The sequence below is a fragment of the Pinus tabuliformis genome, chromosome Q (genome assembly GCF_031772625.1).
Source record: "Pinus tabuliformis cultivar Carrire ecotype Pingquan chromosome Q, CPIR1, whole genome shotgun sequence".
Taxonomy (NCBI): Eukaryota; Viridiplantae; Streptophyta; class Pinopsida; order Pinales; family Pinaceae; genus Pinus; species Pinus tabuliformis.
The window spans coordinates 94,989,736-95,010,833 of NC_142296.1; the positions used below are offsets into that span (position 1 = coordinate 94,989,736).

Consider the following 21,098-nt stretch of genomic DNA (forward strand, 5'->3'; position numbering starts at 1 on the left):
CAAATAGGGTTAAGACTAATCTGGGGATGTTGTGGCTCCATCTAGGCACATCATCAAATAGTCCAATGCCTAAGCTTTCAAGTCAGCATTTCAACATTTGGAGGCTCATCAAGAGGTCAAGTAGCATGTGGAAGCATATCAATCCCCAACACTCATATCTATAGGGGAAACGTTGGGCCCATAAAGTCAGGTCTTCTCTTAGAACAGGGCACAAACCCCCCTGGAAGATGTTGAAAATGAGTCAAACTATCCCTTAAGGGATCTTTATTGCATATGTGACAATACCTAAACAATGTTGATTTTTGTGTAGCATCGAGAGGTATTCTCACATGCCAAGAGGCCTCCTAAGTCGGCCTAGAAAAATTATGGAAATTAAAATAAAATAAATTTTATTTTTGGGTTTCATGTAGGCTCAAAAGGGACAAGTCAACCCCACCATGAAAGGGTGTGTCCCTTGGGGTAAATGCACCCATTCGACTTGTATATATACACATGATGTGACACTTCATTTGATCACTCACTTATCATCATATCTCTTATATATTAGCCACACGTGGGAGCAGAAAAAGGATGTAGTGACTAAAGTTTGGACTTCGTTTTTGGCACAAATATTTAGACATTTTATTGTAAACGTTATTGAAGAAGAATTTCTCCTAGAAGAAGAGTTGTTGGGTTTTCTCCCAAGTTTGGGTTTTGTAGGGAAATTTTTTGTTTCTATTGTGCATGGTTGTCTCTTTATGATCTTATTATTTTCATTGCATTACTGTTGAAATCTTCAGTGTATAATTGTTCGTTAATATCAATGGCATAATATAAATTGTATGAAGATTATTAAGTAGTAATTATCAGATAAGTTTCTACTATGTTTATTGTAGAAAAATCAACATGGTATCAAAGCCTTATTGAGAGAGCAACCTCGAAGAAGAGGGTTGGACGGTACCATGTCTAGGCCACAAAAGGAGGGTTGGTTTAAGGACTGCATTGTATGGTTGAAGGGTTAAAGGACCAACCACAGCCAAGAAAGAAGCTATTCCGAGGTTTGTTATGTGGAAAAAGAAGGGGCTGTAGTGAGAACGTGTTCGTTCTATGGAGCAAAGTTTGGCCACAGGCCTAGCCGAGGGTGCTTTGTGGGGAGATTCTCCAACTATTCCTTAATATTAGCCTAGACGAGCGAAATGCTAGGTGTCCTTCAACTTTAAGGATGTTACTCGTGAGGTAGGTGTGGAAGATGGGTACATCAAGTCTATTGGGAATCTTTTGTACATGGAAGCAACAGATCCGTGGAATGAGAAGGCAAACTCCTTTTGCAAATGATTTCAAGTTAAATTCGAATACCAAATCAAGTGTCCAATGGGCTAAATGGCAACATGGAGCTCTCATGTCAATTCCTGGTAAGTAGTTGGTAAAAGAGAGCTACCAAAGTCAATGCCTGCCAACAAGAGAGAGATTAGTGGCCAGGTAGAGAAGTAAGCAACATCATAGATAGACATTGTAACATATGGCCACGATGCTTATTTGTCGATGAAAGGAACAATTGCACCCATTGTTTCTATTTGCGTATTTGGAGAAAGGAGCTTCCATATCAATTTGGAAGAACCGTCATCGTATCCAATAGAAGTAGGAATTTGTTTTCTATTACAAAGGAGAGACACTCTCAAAAGGAGCTATCACTTGTGATAATTCTTAAGTAAAGAGAACTATTGTCACTATTAGATTGAAGTCGTCTACCTGGGAAGAGGCAGGGGATAGGAGGTTACTAGGGCTCTTAGTTTTGGACTCGGATGCACTCAACTTGCAGGAAGAAATCACAATAACTTCATTGCTCAATTCCGATTGTTGTGGAGAGGACCACACAACAAAGGAATAACTGTGGTGATGCATATTGATATGATGGTCCTACAAGATGTCAAATATTTGGCCTAGTTGACGGATTAGATAGGTCACTGTAGTCAAGTTTGGATCTGTATTGTCACAATTGGGATGAGTGCCAGTAAGAATACAACAATTTGTTTAAGTTTGGGTGAAATACTATTACGGTAGTTAGGAAAAACCAGACCTATGGTTTGTCGAGAGTGTGATGCACAAATGCTCGGATATCGATACACTCTTATCTCTGCTTCCATGTGGAGATCATGCATTCATCCTACATATGATCATTGTTGGTTCAAATGCGTGAAAGAACTCGATATGATGGAAATTGATGGCAGTATGAGTAATAGTGCAATCTGGTGATACATGTGGTTCGATTGACAAGAGGAGCGATAGCTTGCGTATGGATTAGTTTTCCAAGGATACCCCTCAAGATTGTTTACTATAATGATGACTGCTTGGCTCTATGGATAAGTATCGCTGTAATTGTAGATCACATGCAAAGAATTGTGATTAGGATCTGTATGCTGCTGCAAAGACAATGGGAATGATGTCTTTGGGGTAGCTGGTATATTGTAGTGACATACATATGTAGGGTCATGGAAGTTATCATGATTTCAATCTTTTGGTTATGTGTGCTGTTATATCCAGTTAAAATTCAAAAGTGGAACTATGACCAGTTGTTGGATTGAGCGTCATCCTCTGTGTCAAAGTATTAGATCAACATTGTGTACCAGAATAGGTGATGCATGCTGGTTACAAAGCAAGAGACAACCTGATACAAGAATTGGAAGACTTAGTGTTTGAATGCAAGTGGAAAATTGAAGGGCAGACTTGGTGTTGATGCTAGCATGCTGTTGAGCCTTTGCGGCTGCATAACTCGATAAATGGCTTACTAATCTGCAAGATGAAGTCATCCTAGCCCTTACAAGTCATGCAAAAATAAAGCAGCATGCATCAGCAGTTGATGTTGTGGTTGAGCATCCACCACGGAAGAAGACAAGGAATCTAAGCATGATGAGATTGCAGATGGACTTCAGTGATTTCTGAAAGGAGGCAACGATCAAGAGGGAGTGACAGTTCCCTACAAGCCTCAACAAATTTCTTCCTTGATCAGGAGATAGGTACTTTATATTTTCTTCTCCCTTGATTATTATCATTATTTTTTATTCTTTGGTTGGCTTCTTATCCTTTGTATTTTGCTTGGTTATGATTTTTCTTCCATGACCTCCTGAATGGAGGAAAGAATGGGTACATTGTGGTAACTATCAATGCAACGATTTATGCAACAGCCAACAGCATCAAGAAGTTTGTGACAAGAGGGTTCTCCTAGAAAGAGGGAATGGACTACGAAAATATTTTTTTGTTCCTGTCACCGATGGTCAAATTCTTGGGCTCGAGCATAGACTCAACAATAAGTGATTATATAAAAAATTCAGATAGATAGAAAAATTATCAGAGAGTCTGGAATCTAGAAGATGATTGCTTATTGATTTTTTGCAGGTGGATCTAACCTTTGAGGGACCTTCATTCCGATCTGGATGCCATTTTAAAGCAGAAATTCGAAATCTGCACAGATACCAGCAAAGATAGAGAACCTAAGTTCATTAAACCACTTGCTATCCTTAAAATGGTCTCAAGTAGAACGAAAAGAGAAACCATGAGAACTTTAGCTTATCTGACTATAAACATAGTCTAATTCAATGAACACAACCTACAAAATTGAACTTACGCTTGTTTAACATCCTCTAATGTTAATGGTCCATTGGGAGCCAAACCAAGAGCTATTCGATCAGAAACTGATCCTATAGAAGGAGCTTCATCGTCACTAGCATAATTCTCAGAATAGTTTTTCCTGCCCCTCCAGTTGAATTCCCATGACGTGCGCCACCTTAATTCATTCCAATCACCAGATATCCAATAAAACTTTCTTCCTCCAAATGCTGCTTGAAAAACTCTCTCATCTTGATCATCGTCATCCCAATGGAAACGTGGTCCCTTGCTTTTACCTACATACACATAGAAGCAATCACTAATATCAATACGTTTATAGAAAATAATGTAATGTAATCTCAGTTTAACAGGCATGGAAAAATAGCACCAAAATGGAAAGCGAATGTTTCCTCATTTTGGGTAGTACCCAAAGACCTCTCCTGACTAACAGATATAATTGAAACATAAATATTCACCCAATCCCTGATTGGACATCATGACAAACAAGAAAACTGAAAATTTCAAGTAGCTGTTCAGAGAAATAACTAATCAAACAAATCTTCACTTATGTAACTGCTGAATTAGTTCATCCGTCAATTAACACATTTTAGGATATTATACATTCAGACAGTACCCAAAACATATTTGTATGCTAATGATGTAGACTCAATATACAGGACAGGTATGTGAATTCTTTCTTTTGTTTTTTAAACAGAATCTCTTCAACTAAACTGCCGCACCATGAGGGGTGTATCTATGCCGTCAAATTCACCTAGACTCACACCTAGCTTCATCCACACCTACTTGAGGGGTTTAGAACATGGATCTATGTACTAATACAAGCCTGATCACCTTGTTGCTTGCTGTTAGATCACACTCACGTGGAACTTTTAGAGACAGTTAACCAATTTTCTAATTTTGTCCACAAGCATTTGCCCTCTGAAAACAAATATCCACTGCATTTCTGTAAGATGAAAGTACATTATGGCTAAGCTGTAGGAAACACTGCCTAAGGGTCTGCATCATGTACAGAAACATGATGAAACACTGAAAAATGTACCATACAGCCTGTCATGCAGATCACGAAAGGGAAAAACATATCACATGCAGGAAATGTATTTCAAGGATATACCATGCTCTGTATGGTTTCCCAATCGATTTGGGTAATGGGTTTGGCCTTGTGGACCCACCTTGGTGACTGTAAACCCTAATCTAAGGTCAATTAAGCATTACTGACACTTCTAGAAGCCTCTAACCACAATTTTTTTTTTTATAAAGAGGATTTCTCTCTCATTTTTTTCTCACACAGTTTGAGCAAGGGTCATTCCACCAATAAGATTTTCAATCTTTTGGGTAGCTTGAACAAGGGCAACTCCAGCAAGAAGAATTTCACGCTTTTAAGAAGAGAGAACAATTACTGAGCAATGTTTTTGGCAGTTACATTCATTAGTTCCTGTGTGCTTAAGTGGGTAGCCATCAATTTGGTCTTTTGGGCAGCTGCAATGGGTAAAAGGGCCTTTGGGTAGCTGCTGAGAAAGTGGGGCAATCATCTCAAGAGGACTCTGCTGCTGTGATGAAACCACCTGACAAAATGCTTTCAAGATCAATAGAAAATCAACAACCATTAAGTACAATAAACATAGATGCATCATAGTGGACCATACCTAATGTTCGGGGTACAATAATACTTCACACAGAGATCACCTTCAAATATCTAACTAGATCAAGTCCCATATAAGAGTTAAATCCTTATGTTAGGGATGGTTAGATGGATAACCCTATTAGGTGTTTCCAACCCCCAAGGGGAAGTGACAGGTCATAAGTTAGCCCATCAATCCATCGGTGTCTGTGAAAATGGTGGCAATGAAATGGGAATGACTTCGGGGCAGGGTGCCATAGCCAAGTAACCAGCTAATGGTGGTCCAACATCCTGAGTGTATAGATGTAAGGAGGGAGCAGTCGTGGAGGCATGAATTACCCCTTCTTTGTTGTAAAATGTAACTAGGTTCGGTCTTCATAATGACATTGTAATTTTGATTTTGTAAATGAAATAAAAAAGACAATAAATTTATTTTTGTAATGCCTTGCTTCATGGGTTTAATGAGCAAGAAGTTTATTTTTACACGGCTCCCATTGAGAGCCTTAGGATTTGTCAAAAGGTCAATGTCATGTATAAAGATATGTCAAATGTATTCTAGCAAGTAGCCCTCCAAAGACAAGCACAGTCCTCCTCTTCCTATGTCAGCCTGGAAGATGAAATAATAACTCATGTCGACTCACGTTATGGAGACACACCGGTTCATAAACTCATGTCAGCTTATATTGACAGACAGACTACTATATATACCCACCTCGGCCTATTCCACAGTCAGAAGATTTCGCATCTATCTCTGAGTTTTTCGGTTGGGTAGAACAGAGAATTTCAGATCTCTGGCACAGTGAGAAGACTTTGGATACCTCTGAGATTTCGCAGAATAATTACAGAGTTCGGATGTGAGAAAAGAGCTTGGTCTAAGGCACAGGAATGGAGATTGGGTAGGGAATTCGGATCCCTCTTATGTTCAGATCACAGTGACAGCAAGGAGTATTGAAGGGCCAAGATAGCACAGTTCGGATCTTTCTGAAGCTCGGTACACAGTGGCAGCAAGACATATTCGGATGTGATCACATGAGTTTCTGAAGGAAGATAAAGGGACAGCAAGATGCTTCCTACAATGAAGAGTCTCTCTGTCTAGGTATCACATCAAGTGCAGAGAAGCAGCCTTGAAGAAATAACAGTTTGGTACAACCACAGTTCATTGATGATGACAGTAAGAAGGTCTCACGAGAAGAGATCTAGATGAGATCTTAGTGATGTCAATGTCTCAATGCTCAGAAGATCAAAGAGGAAGAGGAGTCAACAGGAAGAGAAGACAGTCAAGAGGACTTGTGGCTTGGTCTTGGAGTGGCTAATAGGTCAAGGGTCTTGGTCTTGGTATTCGTCAATTGGAATCTTTATCAGAAGAATTTGTGTGGGTTTTCCTTTCAAAGAGTGACAAGTTTTGGCCCTGGCTTATAGCCGACATGCTATGTCTCTTGTCTATTTATGTTCATGCATTGGTTACTGTTTGATGAAGAAGAACACTAATAATCTAACAAGAAGAAGATCCTAATCTAACGAAGTAAAAAGCATTCACAAGCAGTCACTAAAAGGAGAAATCACCTAATGCTAATGCCCTAGATTTCTCAACATTCCCTTGGCTTGCTTTTTCCACCCCTCTGGTGTGCCTTTTACTTCTTTATGAAGTCCTTTGATTTGGGTGCATAGCTCAAGAGCCCAAGCTTGTTTTTTGAGATTCAACATAATACCCCTTAATGATGAGTTAGTTATTGCACATCAAGTTGGGACAATACAAAGGTTCCTTTTATAGATGAACCATCAAGTGCTCGAGGAACCGAGCGATGGCTAATGAGGATGGTAGAGCTCATGCTAGGCTTTTGCCCATGCGCAAATCAAATGTCCTAGCCATCTTTTACATTTTATCCTTTTTTTTTTCAATGTGGATTTCTTATGCTTTTAACTTTCTTTTAGTTGCATCAACCTCTGGGGCAAAGTTTTCCAACCCAGACTCAAGGATGAGGATGAGAGGGTGCCAATTCCCATGGGCCATGACCAATGACCACCAAGCTGAAGAATGGAGATGGAATAGTGGGAAAGATGGAAAGTGGTAAGTGCGGGATACCGTGGACATGCTACTTCAATCAAAACCTCCCTAGTAGTGTCCTTCATAAAACCATAAGGCCTCAAAAGAGGTCCCACTAGACTAGAGTGAAAGAATAACCTCCCAAGTGAAGTGAGGGAACAAGAATACAGTCAAAGATCAGTCAATCATCTAGATTACCCTTTGATCCATATTAGTATGCCCAAAACATTAAGTGAAAACACATGATTGCAAAATGGTTAAAGTACCCACTGATGGATAACCCACCTTCTTTCAAGAAGGAATTCCAAATGGTAGAGAAGAATTTGACCAAAGCAAGAAGTCGAAAATCCTGAAATTATGTCATGTACTGATCATGTCGGGTTGCTGGCTAGTAGGTTGTCCAAGGAGGAGAAAAGTTTTCTCCTATAGGTTACCTACTTTTCGGTGGGTAGTAGGTTCTCATCCCAACAAATTAACTAAGGCACCATATATTTGACTCTAATGCTCGATGGATAGGAATAGCGATCTACAAGTCAGATTTTCCATAGATCAATTATCTATAGTTGCAAAGCACAAAGATCTTGAGGTTCTCAACATCCCCAAGGGGATCCCATCCCCTTAAGTCACCATTATTAACTCCCAAATTTGCTATGCAACTAGAGGGTTGAGATTCATGTAACTTTTATTAGACTAGCATTTAGTGACAACTACAAGTGCATCAACTTTCATGGTAATAAAGTCCACCTCAGACACATACGCACTAGATTTGGGGAAAGTTGCTATCTTTATTAGTTTTCCTATTTTCTAGGAGCCAGAGTTTCGACGTCTACATGTCAAAGGTGATCCAACACTATTGGTCCTCGCAAACTCACAATGCCAATGAACATTTTCCAACTGACACAAGCATTTTCATGACATTGCTATTTATAGCAATTAGCAATACAAGGCTCACATTCCCATTTTGAGCATATACTTCAATTCCTTGTTCAAAATGAGTACGATGAGACTAATTTCATTGACATGAATGAGGCTACTATTTTTAGGCATGCTACTGTTGCTATTATTTTAAATTTTTAATAACAATGCCCGTCATTTTCCATCTTTCCTATTTTTAGGAGATGGCTACAATTTTTGCATGGATATATTTAGCATTACTACTTTTGGCAAATATGGGATCTAGTGGAGTGGACACGCTTTAAATTTAATTTTCTTAATGTTTGGAAACAAAATATATTGATGCATAAAATATCAAGTGAATAAGATAATGGGACATTACAATGACAACCCATAAAAATAAGCTTAGTAAGTGGGTGCCCTTTCGCTAACAACATGTCTTTTCATAAACTTGACCTTTCATTATTTCATCGTCATTATTATATTTATTATTATTATTCTTTTTTTGTTGGCTCGACTCACGAGGATTTGAACCTTGAACCTCATTGTTTACATGACACTTCATATCAGGACAATCGCTAATTACACTGCACCCAGTGGGCATGTTTATTATTATTTTATTCATCTTATTTTATTATTATTTATTATCGTTTTATACTTTAATATCTACAACATTCGCTTCCCCTTGAAGAATGCTTTGTAAGTTTGTCCTCAAAGCAATCATAGATGAATTTCTCTTTCCCTATAGAATTTCACTTTGATTATAGATTTGTTTGTGAATATTTGGTAGACTCTGTTGTCGCACAGAGTGTCACGACAACGCTCAGACCGGGGGCTGTCACCCTGATCCCCGATCTCTCCATTTAAGCCTATCTCCTGCGGCTAAGGGGGGTAGACCCTATGGGATAATGAATGACCAACTGGGAACCAGTTGGGCTGGAAGACATGAAGGGAAACAAACACTAAATTGATTTTATTAAGTTAATAGACCAGTGCCTTATGAAATGAATGATTAAATGATTATTTATCAAATGCTGCAGGAATGTGGGCTCATTAACAATCGTTAACCATCAAACAACTCAAACAAAGCTTAACTTTTACCAAATGCGAGATAATCAATAAATGCTTAATGGCTTAATGATACTCTAGAAATTAAAATCTTGAAAGATAAAGTGCTTTAAACAACCACATAAAGCGCTAACCAGAGATCACATTCATGTAGTTAATCTTCAAATGAACATTTAAGCATGTTTAACCATATAAAGAAATGACAAATATTCCCACATCAAAGTTTTAGCCTCAGCAGAAAAGATAAGAAATAAGAAATTCCTGAGCCAAGACTGAAATTGGCAAAAAATTTCCAAAATATTTTTATATTTTTCAAATAGAACAAAAATTTAAAACTAAAATCAAAAAAGTAAAAAGAAACTTTTAAACTTTTTATGAATTTTCTATTTTTATTTTTTATTTTTTATTTACTTTAAACAAAAGTAAATCTAAACTTAATCAAAATCTAAAACTAAAGTCTAATCTAAAATCTAAAAAAAAAAAACCCTTTTTTTTATGATTTTAAACAAAACTAACTAAATTTAAAACAAATTAAACTAAACTAAAAAAAAAAACAAAGACAAAGCCTAAAACTAATTCTAAATGAAGCTTGAAACCACACAAAAATAAAAGAAAGAAAAAGAAAATCAAAATTATATTTTTCATTTTTCCTGTTTTAAAGAGTCAAAATAAAATAATGCTAAATTTGAATTAATCTAAAAAAAACTAAATGAAAATAGAATTTTATTATTATATTTTTTTTATTTTTTTTTAACTTAACATACTTCATAAAAGAAAATATGCGCTTAACTTAAAAGTTAAAACTAAGACAAAACAAAAAAAATAAAATTTAATTCTAAAATTTGTATTAACCCTAAGATTCTAACACGCATATGAAATTAAAATCGATTTTGCTGTTCTGCGTGACTGGTGCGTGCAGGTCCTTGGAAATTTTGGCGGCGGACGAGGAATGGCAGCGACCAAGAGGGGAGCTCAAGCAGCTAGAAAGGAGTCCACAGCTTGCAGAGGAGAAAGCGGCAATGCTGCAGGTTTGATGAGGCAGCGAGATTTGATAGATAATGCGCAGGAGAAAAGAAGCCGACAGCAAATGGAGAACGCAGGTCAGGAAATGAGAGGAAGAATCGCAGGATCAACAGGGGTTTGTAGGTGAAGGAGTTGCGATTGTTGTTGCGTAAAGAGGAGAAGAGATAGACGTTGTGCAAAAGAAAAGAAAAAAAATGAAGTTGTTGTTTCAATGTGCTGTTGCAGGTCGAATGAAACATTGACGGCGGAAAGGAGCAGCTAAAGATTTTGTGGATCTGATGGGTTTGCACACAAGCTTTGAAGGATTGAGGCAGCGTGAGACTGCAAGGACGACAGTGAGCAGGCAGAGGGGTGTGGAACTGCTACACGCGACTGGATGGTAGCAAGAAAAGCTAAAATAAACAGCGCGCAGGAAAGAGGGAATAAGCCTGATGAGGCTTGCATGCAAATTTAGCAGCGAATGGATGGATTTAGATTTTGTTTTTTTTTTTTGTTGGCTCTGGAGCAGCCAAATAAAAATTAAAAAAAAAAATTGAAGCAGACCGCAAGGCTGAGGCTCCAAATGAAAATTCGAAATGTATGGCGAAATCCCACCAGGCAACCAACAATTAAAGAAAATACTTTCCAGGGACTCTGATAAAATTACTTGAGCCACTTATCTTCAATTTTGTAGATGAAACCCTCTCAAAAGATTTCCAGATCTGAAAGTAACAGAAGTTGAAACCCTTGGACAGCCAAAACAGAGACCTTGCAAAAACTAATTTATGGGCCAGATCTTACCCTCAAGGGTTTAGATCTAGTTTCCCACAAGATTTCTTCTCAGACCTGCAACCTGTAATGAAAAAACAAACACCCAGAGAATATATATATGCAAGGGTAAAGACTAAAATCCTGCAAAATGGTCAAAAATTACAATATTTACAGAATTATAGCTCTACAACAGCCAGATTTGTCAGTTATCGTCAATAATATTTTCAGAAGTTCAATTTTACTATGAGATACTTTAGAAAAACTCTCATGCATTCATAAAATAAACTTAAATGATAAAACCAGGATCGAAACTGGCTGGGCTCTGCAAGAAAATGCTTTGTGGGAGTTGGTTGGTTCAGCCGAGAACTTCCCCAAACGCCCACTGATTTCTTCAATAAGGGTTTCCTGCACAGCTCACTTCAACCATCAATAAAGAGGGAAAAAACAGTACTAGATTCCAGATGCAATGGAGATACCTGCCATTATTTCAGAAATACTATTACCATTCAAACCCTAGTAAGTGAACAAGATACCTGTGTTCAACAATACTCTACATCAAGCTATTACTAATGGCTGAGAAATAAAAATACGCAGAAAACAAAACAGCTCACAGCACTTCAGGAGAGTAACACCAGCAAGATTTCAACCCCAAAGTCTTTCTTTATTAGCACCAGAAAAAGTTTACAAGAGAGCTTTCTTCAGCACAAGACTCGCAGATCGATTGATCTCAAATGACCCCTAGCACCCTATTTAAAGGAAAATTTCCCAACGGCTAGTTCGAGTGATCCATGTCAAAATGATCTCGACCGTCGATGAGGATCAAGATATCTCTTAATCTCATTCGTCGAATTTTTAATGCATTAAAAAATTGAAATTCTGCATTTATTTACTCAAAAATATTATTATTTTATTTTTTTATTATTTTTATTTTTATTTTTTTAATTATTTTTAAATTTTTAAATTTTATTATTATTTTTATTTATTTATTTATTTTTAATTTTATATATTTTTTAATGTTTTTAATTTTTTTAATTACTTATATATTTTATTTTTTTATTGTTTTTTTTTTCAATTTTCAATTTTTATTTTTAAATGGATCCTCGAACTTAGCCTTTGGAAAAATCACCTAGGACCTAGGACTTAGGACTTATGAGGGGATTAAAACATTTTCTAACCCTCAAGATATTTTACATCATGTCTTTTACAATTTTACATCTCAAGGGGGAAAACCCATTTGACATAGACCCTCATAAACCACTCAGTTCTGCGACACAACTATAATCTAACAGATCAACATACTAGGATTCTCCTAAGATTCTAATGACAAAATCCATTTCGGCTTTGGGGTTAGGCTGAAGGAAAACTCTGCCGATCATGGATCGGTGAGACAAAAAACCTTCCGGAACGTAGATTATCACTAGAAAATTAGGTCCACCTAGGCAATTTACATACATGACTCATATCTGCTAAAATTATTTACAATTTACACATGCAGACTGGGTTTACAACATAACACGATCAGGTTGATGATGGAAGTCGAATTAGTCGAATGGCACGGACACATCGCTGAAACGCTATCCCTTTTGCAAAGAAAAGGGGGTGAACTGCTATGGGAAGTTGACACGTAGTGGTCAACAGACTCATTCATGAAGGAAGCATAGGATTTGTAGGTTTCTTTCACAAAGTATTTTGTCTTCCTTAACCATATAACTTGTAATTATTTCCTTGCCATTGGAATTCCAGGAATTGCTCCTGGAGATTTGTGGTGTAGGTTTTTAATTTTATCAACTATTTTACTCCTAACACCATGTCCACTCCACAAAGAGGTATAGAGTAATATTCGAATTGTAGTTCCAAATGTTGTATATTATTGAAACTTTATGACATTTATCTACCATTTCAATTGGTTGACATCAATGGTTGTAATCTTGAGATACTTCACAAGGTATACGAAAAGATTTATTTGTCTTGTGAAATTAATATCTATGAAATTGTGTGTGCTTCTAGAATCTACTAATATTGTGATATCTTTACCTTTTAGGATTCCTTTGAGCTTTAGGCTGTTTGGTTTCATTTTTCTTATAATCACCTCAAATGATATCATGGATTTTCCACCCAGACTATTGTAGGTAAGTACCCTTCCTCAGATGATGTTATGATGGAAATACATAAATTACCATAAGAAACCAAAAGTACACACCATATATGGCAATATGAACGCGGAGCACAATTCCAATATAGATAAGAGAGAGTTACACAATAACCCCCTAAAGAATTAGAGAATGTTCCAGATATCCAAAGACATTCATACATCCAAATCACTTGTTCTCAATAATGACTACATGACCTCTATATACACCTATTCACACAGTGCACATATGGCCCCTTTATTATTAGGTTGACCCTATTACATATATCTTTACATAATACATGTACATATAACCCCATAAATGCCCCCTCTCAAGGTCATGCCATATATAGTCAATCCCATATATGCCCCCATTGGGATCATATTAGATGAAATGGAGTATAATGTACTATTGGTGGTTGTACTTCTTCTAAGACAAAAACTTTTGACTTCTCTTCCTCATGAATTTTTTATATGAATGTAATTGATGCTAATGACACCTTTGGTGAATTTTCCTCCTCATCAGAGACCAACATGTCCTCTTTAGCAACAACCTATGCTTCTTTCCCATCTATAATTTTGCAGGGAAATATGTGGTTGAGTGCACATCTATCACTTGAAACCCACTTTTTTCCACATCTCCGATGCTTGTTTTCTTTCCTTTTTCACTTCCTCTTCAGAGTTACTATTGGAGGAGTCAAATTCATTCTCAACTTCATACTTATATGATTTTTGGGTCATGCATTTGTGTACAGGTGTCCACTTGTATCCACAGAACCTGTAATAACTCTCTTTTCATCGTAAACAAATCTTATCGAATTTTTGTAATGAAGATCTTTCAAACTTATTTTCTAACAAATTTTTTCCTTATGTATTGCTACATCCATAGTTGTAATATCATGTAGTTTTAATTCATTCTGGATGTGCATCTTAAGTCCTATCATATATGATTGAATTAGACATTTTTTTGATAGATTGGGTACTCTTATACCAAAGTTTCCCAATAATGTGTAAACTCATCCACGCTTCCCTTTCATTGTAATCTCGTGAGTTGTGTGGAAAAGCCCTCTTCTTTGATACCTTGAAATATTTTAGAGAATCCATACTTAAATTTATTCCAACTTGTCAAATATGCTAGTTTCTTCCACCAAATGTACCAATTATATGCGTCGTTCTAATTGCATAAGCATATTGGAATTTTTTGTCATCAATATTGATACCATGGATTTCAAAATATTCTTTTGCCTTGTTAAACCCTGCAATGCCTTGTTTTTCATTCCCATTGAATTTTGATAATTCAAGATTTTCACTTATCGTGTATAAGAAACTTGGTTGATTCACATATGATTGAAATCGGTTAGTGATTACCATGCTATGAGGGGGTATGTTTGGTTGTGGGGTGGATGCACTGGAGGTACTTGATGGCGGGTTAAGAGTGTTGGTAGAATTTAGTTGTGGGATGGTGGTGCTTAGAGATTTGGTCCATGTTGAAATATTTTCTATGATGTCCTTCAATTGAACATGATTTTTATTAGTGTTATTTGTTCTTGTTGTAGGGTGTTGTAATTCTGAGCAATGTCACATCGTTCAAGTTTGAGTTTGAGTTCGAGTTCAAGTTTGACAAGGTTAAAGTTTTATTCAAATTCAAATTTAGTTTTATATATATATATATATATATATATATATATAATGTATTTATAACTATATACTATATTAATAAATTATAGTTCTTTATAATTATAATTTATATTTAACTATATAATTAATATTAATAAACTTATAATTTTGTAATCATGTAATTAACCTGTCAATAACACATGAATAACCCCATAAATATGCCAACCCTATAAATAATTTGCAATTAACCCATTAATAACCTCGTAAATAACCTAACCACATAAACAATTTGTAAATAACCTAACGATGCAGTTGCATCTAACCTAGGGTATCATGTTTATTAAAGGAGTTAGTTTCCTAAGTTAGGATTTAATTATTTATTGTATCTTCCTATAGTTTTAGGAGAGTATGAGAATTATTGTAATTAGTGAAAGGTTCAAGAGTATTTTGGAAGAGTTGAGAGATTTGTGGGTTAGTTAGATCTTATCTAGGGATAAGGGATTAGATGAGAGATTCTATGGCTCATGAGAGATATTTTGGGAGTTTGTTAAGGATCTAGAACCTACTTTGGGTTCTCATCCACTTGTATAAATCTAGGTGAGCCCATGAGGCATGCAAGTGTAGGAATGAGAGTGAAAAGTGAGTGGCCAAGCATGAGGCTAATAGTTCTCCTGTAAATATCTTATTTATTTATTAATTATTTCTTAGTTTTATGTGCATATGTATTGCGTGATTTCAGTTTTACTGTGTGTGTTAATTATTTAAGTTGCAGGTCCCTATGGCCTGTGGCGTCATTTTGGTATCAGAGCAGGTGTGAATATGGCATGAGACCAGTCAAGTTGTTGAGGGAGTAGTGGCAGGAGAATACGAAGGTTTGCACATCAATCGCCTTCAATAATATGAAATCAAAGTGAGTAGTCTTTGCTGCACACTGTTTTTGGTGTTGCTAGAGTTGTTTTATTTATAAATCTGCAAATTGCCAAAAATTTTGGCATAGATCTGTTTCCATTTGATCAAATGTCTCCATTATAAGTAGTGGAAGGTCTTCTTAGAAGAAATATTGGAGAATTAGTTTCAATTTGATGGAAAACAAGTCTTTTTAAGCGCGATTTGATAACTTTGACTGGTCTAATCGACAAAAAGTTTAAGAGATGAGTGTGGATGATGTGGCATCTTTGTGTGGAAATGCAGACCTGTGTGTAGTCTCCATTAAATAGTTCTTCACTTGGGCAGATTTGCATGTGAAGATTGTATGGAAGACTACGTGTGAAGACTGTGTGAAAGAGAAATTTATGAAGTTGTTGCCAAAGACAGATTTGTCCGTAAAGCATTGAGGCTACATAGAGACCTGTGAGTACAACCAGTGACACTTGTATGGAGGCCTGGCTTGAACAAACTTACAAAGTACGTGAGTATGATGTGTGGAGGATACGCTGCTGTGTGGTGTTTGAGCTGTGAGTATTTATTGTGATAACCTGGTCTTTGCATTGATACATCCCTCTGTGATTATCATATGGCGTTGATGCCATCTTTGAGTGTAGAATCTTGGAACAATCAGAGATACAATATGTTGTTTGTCTATTTTTGTATGGGAGGCATTATGAAAGGTTCCAGACTCTTTGTGAAAATGAACAATAGCCACGTGTGTGGAGTCGTGGGAGAGGATTTACATGGTATTTGAGAGGTAGCCCAAATGTGATCACTAATTTCATTAGATGAATGAAGGTTTGCAGCATTGAGGCCAAGCTAAATTAATGTTTGAAGGTAGAAGCTATTTGTAGGTGTTGGGTCCTGCTAACATCATGTGAATCCTAAATGAAGAGTACGAGAGATCTAGGGTCAACTTGAAATCTGAAGAAGATGACAGAGTATTTGCGCTGCCTGTTCAACATTCACAACGACTTTGGACAATGAGAAATTACAGTTCGTAGATTTTCCACTCGAGCATGTGTGGGCACTATTGAGAAAGATTGACGTGAAGCCGCGGATCTGAATACTACAAATATGAAGAGTCATATCCCAATCTGGAAAGAACAAAGCTCAATCGCGCTAGCACACTTGGATTATGACAATGTCGTCACCACCACTAGCACCAATCAAGAATTGCAGAAACTTTTAAGGATCTGGGTCCATTTTTGAAACCGCCAGCAGCTATGGGCATGCGAGTAGGAGGGCAGCGAACTGTAATTATTCCAACCTTTGTAAAAATTCATGTTGAAGCTACGTTAAAGACCATTTGCGTATAGCCACCATAAAGCCAACCTGTAAAAACGAGCATGTAATCTGTATGGAGCGATGAATCAACCTTTATGGAGAAATGGATATAAAGCTAATGGATTCAAAGCATACGGTGGAAACGTTTTTCAAGGTTTGACCTCTCAAAAGTGTGTATTTACTTTATATTTACATACATGAAGTTTTGATAACAAACGTTAATTCACTTTTTATTAAGTGATTTCATAAACTCCATTAAATTGTTTTTTTAATATTTTGTTTGGAGTAATAAGTGATAGGTAATATGGGGAGTGATAAGTTGAATTTTGTTATTTTGGGAGTTTTGTAATTTTTGGAGTGATAAAGTGTGATTATTATTGAAAATTGAAATTTTTGGAGTGATAAGGTTGAAATTTGAGGGGTTTGAAAAGTCATTTTGTCAAAGTTTGTGTTGTAACAAAAAGGGTGCATTCTCGGTTGAACCTGACACCCAAGTCTTGTTAAATTATTAATTCAAATTGATACGGGTCAATTAAGTCAGTCGTTGTCATCTTTCAAGTGAGTAAGTTAAGTCGAAAGTGTGTTTAAGTCATAGTTTTAAAATTCGGCCGATTCGAAACGGAAACAGCCGAGTTGATCCGTTTCATTGCCCATAAATGTGACTCGGTGGAGGAAACGGTTCAGTAGGCCGAGTCAGCCAACTCGGCCGTTTCTATATTGACTCGGCCGAGTCATAACCAGTGGCCTGTAACCCCATCAAAACAGCGATTTGACATTTTTTTTAATGAAATTTTGAAGTGTTTGTTGATTGGTTTGAACTCCAATGTGTTTTATGAATTAGTTAAATGTTATTTGGGGTCCATTCCCCCTCCCAGACCCTATTTAACACATTCAAATGCTCTCTACTATTGATATGCTATTCAAATTTCATGGTAATGTTAAATTCTTAAAGTAAAAGTGACATTCTCCTTAATCTTCATTTTCATCCTTTTACTTAAATTTTTAACATTACCATGAAATGACTCAGGATGTTTGAGAGTGGTTTCGGCCTCATTAGATTTCATATGGAGAAAGTAGAATTTTAGATTTCATTCAAAATCCAGCAGACTTATCAGTTTTTCAGGATTTCAGGATTGGAGGATTGCAATATTTCCATTGAATTTTGTCATGTATTAGGGTATGGAACTCGTATTTAATCAAGAGAACCAATCCCTCTATGTACCTTGATGTTAGTGACATTGGTTGTCGAACTCCTCTGGGATTCGCTCCCAAACCAGGAGCTTCTGAAAATGTTGCTCCTACTCCCGTTTTCACTCTCGCTCCCCACTTTCGCTCCTGCTCCCAACTTCCAAGTAACACTGAGCCAGATGATGTTGGCAACTCTAGCAGTAGCCAGTAGTACTGGTCACATACTTTTGTTGTAGACGCCATTTATAGCCTCCTTGGTTATGTGTTTTTGTTTTGATCTCTATATCATCATCGTGTATGTATTGGACAATGCATTGGTTGCCATTTTGATATAATGGATATATTCATGAGCCTACTTTGATCATATGTTGTCTTCTATCTATATTCTAATGCTGTGTGTTTGGAAACATGAATGAAAATCTTTAAAATTATGTGTTTTTATAAAAAATAAATATTTAATGTATTTTTTACAATGACCGAGTCATTGAAATCGAGCCGGCCGAGTCGATACCGAGTCGAAGTCGGAGTCGGAGTTTTAAAACATTGGTTTAAGTTTGAGTCCTTGAATGTAATGAGTGCATAATCAATAGAGCCCGACACCCGAAAGTTTGGTCAGTGTATTGTAAAGACAAGAGATATTGCAGCAGTTTGCAGCGAAGGAAGCAAAGTATAGAGAAGCTTATGCAAGGGAAGAAAGAGATGAAGATGACTATGAATAGTCATTTGCAAAATTCAGAGAAAAGCCATAGCGATGCCATAGCAATTGGCGTACATAATGAAGAGTTCAAGAAAGAGATCGTTGAGTTGAAGGTGTTATCGTTTTGTATTTTTGAGGTTATTGGAGTAAATACATTGGACAACATCAAACCACTTTTGAATCTGGGATCTAGCCCTACCAGCTTCAGAGAGGGATCTCTCTTTATGATTTAACTTGGCTTTTAAGTCGATTTTAGGCTAGTTATGATTATGCTTTATTGTTTGTTTGAATTTGGTTGACTGGTTTGGTTGGTTGATCTGATCAAATTATTTACTTTCCATTGGGCTATGGAGTCAAATATGCTGGATATTGCATCAAATATTTAAAAGAATAATCACAGGGCAAGCTAGTTGCATTTACTGGATCCTTAAAATGAATTATGAAATGGAGAAGAGGTGGTTTCAGTAATGATTGAAAAACATTTAAGAATTTTTCAATCAGACTTCAGAAGAAAACATACAAATTGTAAAAACAGTCCAAATAAGGTGTTCAATTAACAAATCTTATTTTTCACATTTCCTGTTTTACAATTAGATTTCAGATGATTAACATGCAAAGAATACAGTGAAAACAACAATTACAATAAGAAAAACATCACCAGTAAAGTGTAGCACAAGAATCCTGTGAAATTTTTTGTATTATTAACACTGCAACGAAGTGGAAAAAGTACAGTACTCGATATGAAGAATTACAATGATTAGGAACCAACCCTCAATACTTTGAATGAATGAAGTATTTAAACAAAATTTCCAAAAAGATTACAATCAATACCACATTAACATGGCAATCTATTATGGATTACAAAATAACTAAATTGACTAATATAACCAAAAGAGGTGAATTTGGTGAAGTGATCTGGAGGTCTGGCACTATTGTTGCAGAGAACAGTTGCTGAGTTGCCATGATTTGGGTGTTGCGCTAGACATGGCTGATATTTTCTTTAATCTTGAAATTCACACAATTTATCCCACTGCTCTTCATCTGGGACAATGATTTTTGTTGCCTTGCAGTAGATCTCATCTACCTCGGTATATTTAGCAAATGTAGGCCTTACCACAAAAATATGCTTTATCTCATGCTGAATGAACATAATGTTACTGATAGCTTCGAAAAAAGCTCTCCCTGTCATAGCACCTTTAATGTGGGAAGACTTAGCAGTATCCTTTGCAATGTCTGTAAGCTTCTTCTTATAATCTTCCCTGGTCATTAGTTTGTCATTAATTACAAATAAAGAAGGCAGGCCCCTCTTTGTTAATGCTTCTATTCTGGTGAAAAACCTGTTGACTGCTACTTCCAAACTGTGACATTTTTCTGTAAGCTGCACAATCAAATTCTTCTTTGTGAGAACTTTCTTCACTTCCAAGATTGTCTCTGTCCTGTCCTCTACTCCCAAATCATCCAGCTCATATCTGTTTTTGGAATTGAGAAACTTGATGATGTTGTTGGTTGTGGCAGGCATATCTCCCAACTCATTGTTGATGGTGGAAATGGCCTGATTGGCTTTCTCAATCAACTCTTTCTATTCAAATATAATTTGAATACATGGCCAAATTTCATCCATGGCTTCAATGATATTATTCCATATAATTTCCTTGACTTGAGCTAGTGTGTGGCCAATGGAGGACTCGGTTGCGGATTTCCGCCATACTTCTATCTGGTTTTGAGCTCTCTGTAGCTCTGCTGCATGGAAAGTTTCAGTCTTTGCCTTCTGGTCTTGTAGAAGATTGACTTGAGCCTGCAATCTTTTAATTTCTTCTGTTTGGAGAGACATATTCTCCACTGCACTTGCCAACTGATCTGCAGTAGTCCCTGTGTTTGTTGTAGAAGATGTAGTTGTAGGAATTGTTGTAAGAGGCACTGCTTGCAAAGGGACAATAGACATTCTAGCAGCTTGCTCCTTTTCTTTGATGATTTTTTCCATCTCTGTTTCCATTTGTTTCAATTGTACATTCTGTTCCATGATGAGCTTCATCATGTCTGCCTTTTGTGACTCTGTTTCTTCAATGTCTTTGGCCAGAGGATCTTCTGTGGCTGGTAATTTCAATTGCTTTCTCAATGCTGCTATGTCAGTATTCTTCTTTCTTACAAGCTCTTCTGCAGCATTGATATTGGCAGGATCATATCCTACTTTGATTACCAAGTCCTCCAAAGCTTTGATCCTTGTGTCTTTAGCCAGTGAAGAGACTTTCTCCAT

The 21,098-nt window shown here is 36.6% G+C and overlaps 1 protein-coding gene across 12 annotated transcripts in view; it reads right to left on the reverse strand.

Annotated features, from left to right (window-relative positions):
- Window positions 1-21,098, reverse strand: part of LOC149218408 (uncharacterized) — a 200,075-nt gene that overhangs the window by 21,897 nt on the left and 157,080 nt on the right. For all 12 annotated transcript variants that reach the window (XM_089383951.1, XM_089383947.1, XM_089383946.1 and 9 more), the window contains 2 exons: window positions 3,602-3,878; window positions 3,384-3,438 (listed from right to left, as the gene is read on the reverse strand). In XM_089383951.1, coding sequence (XP_089240077.1) covers window positions 3,384-3,438; window positions 3,602-3,878 — 332 coding nt within the window. The remainder of the gene's footprint in view (window positions 1-3,383; window positions 3,439-3,601; window positions 3,879-21,098) is intronic.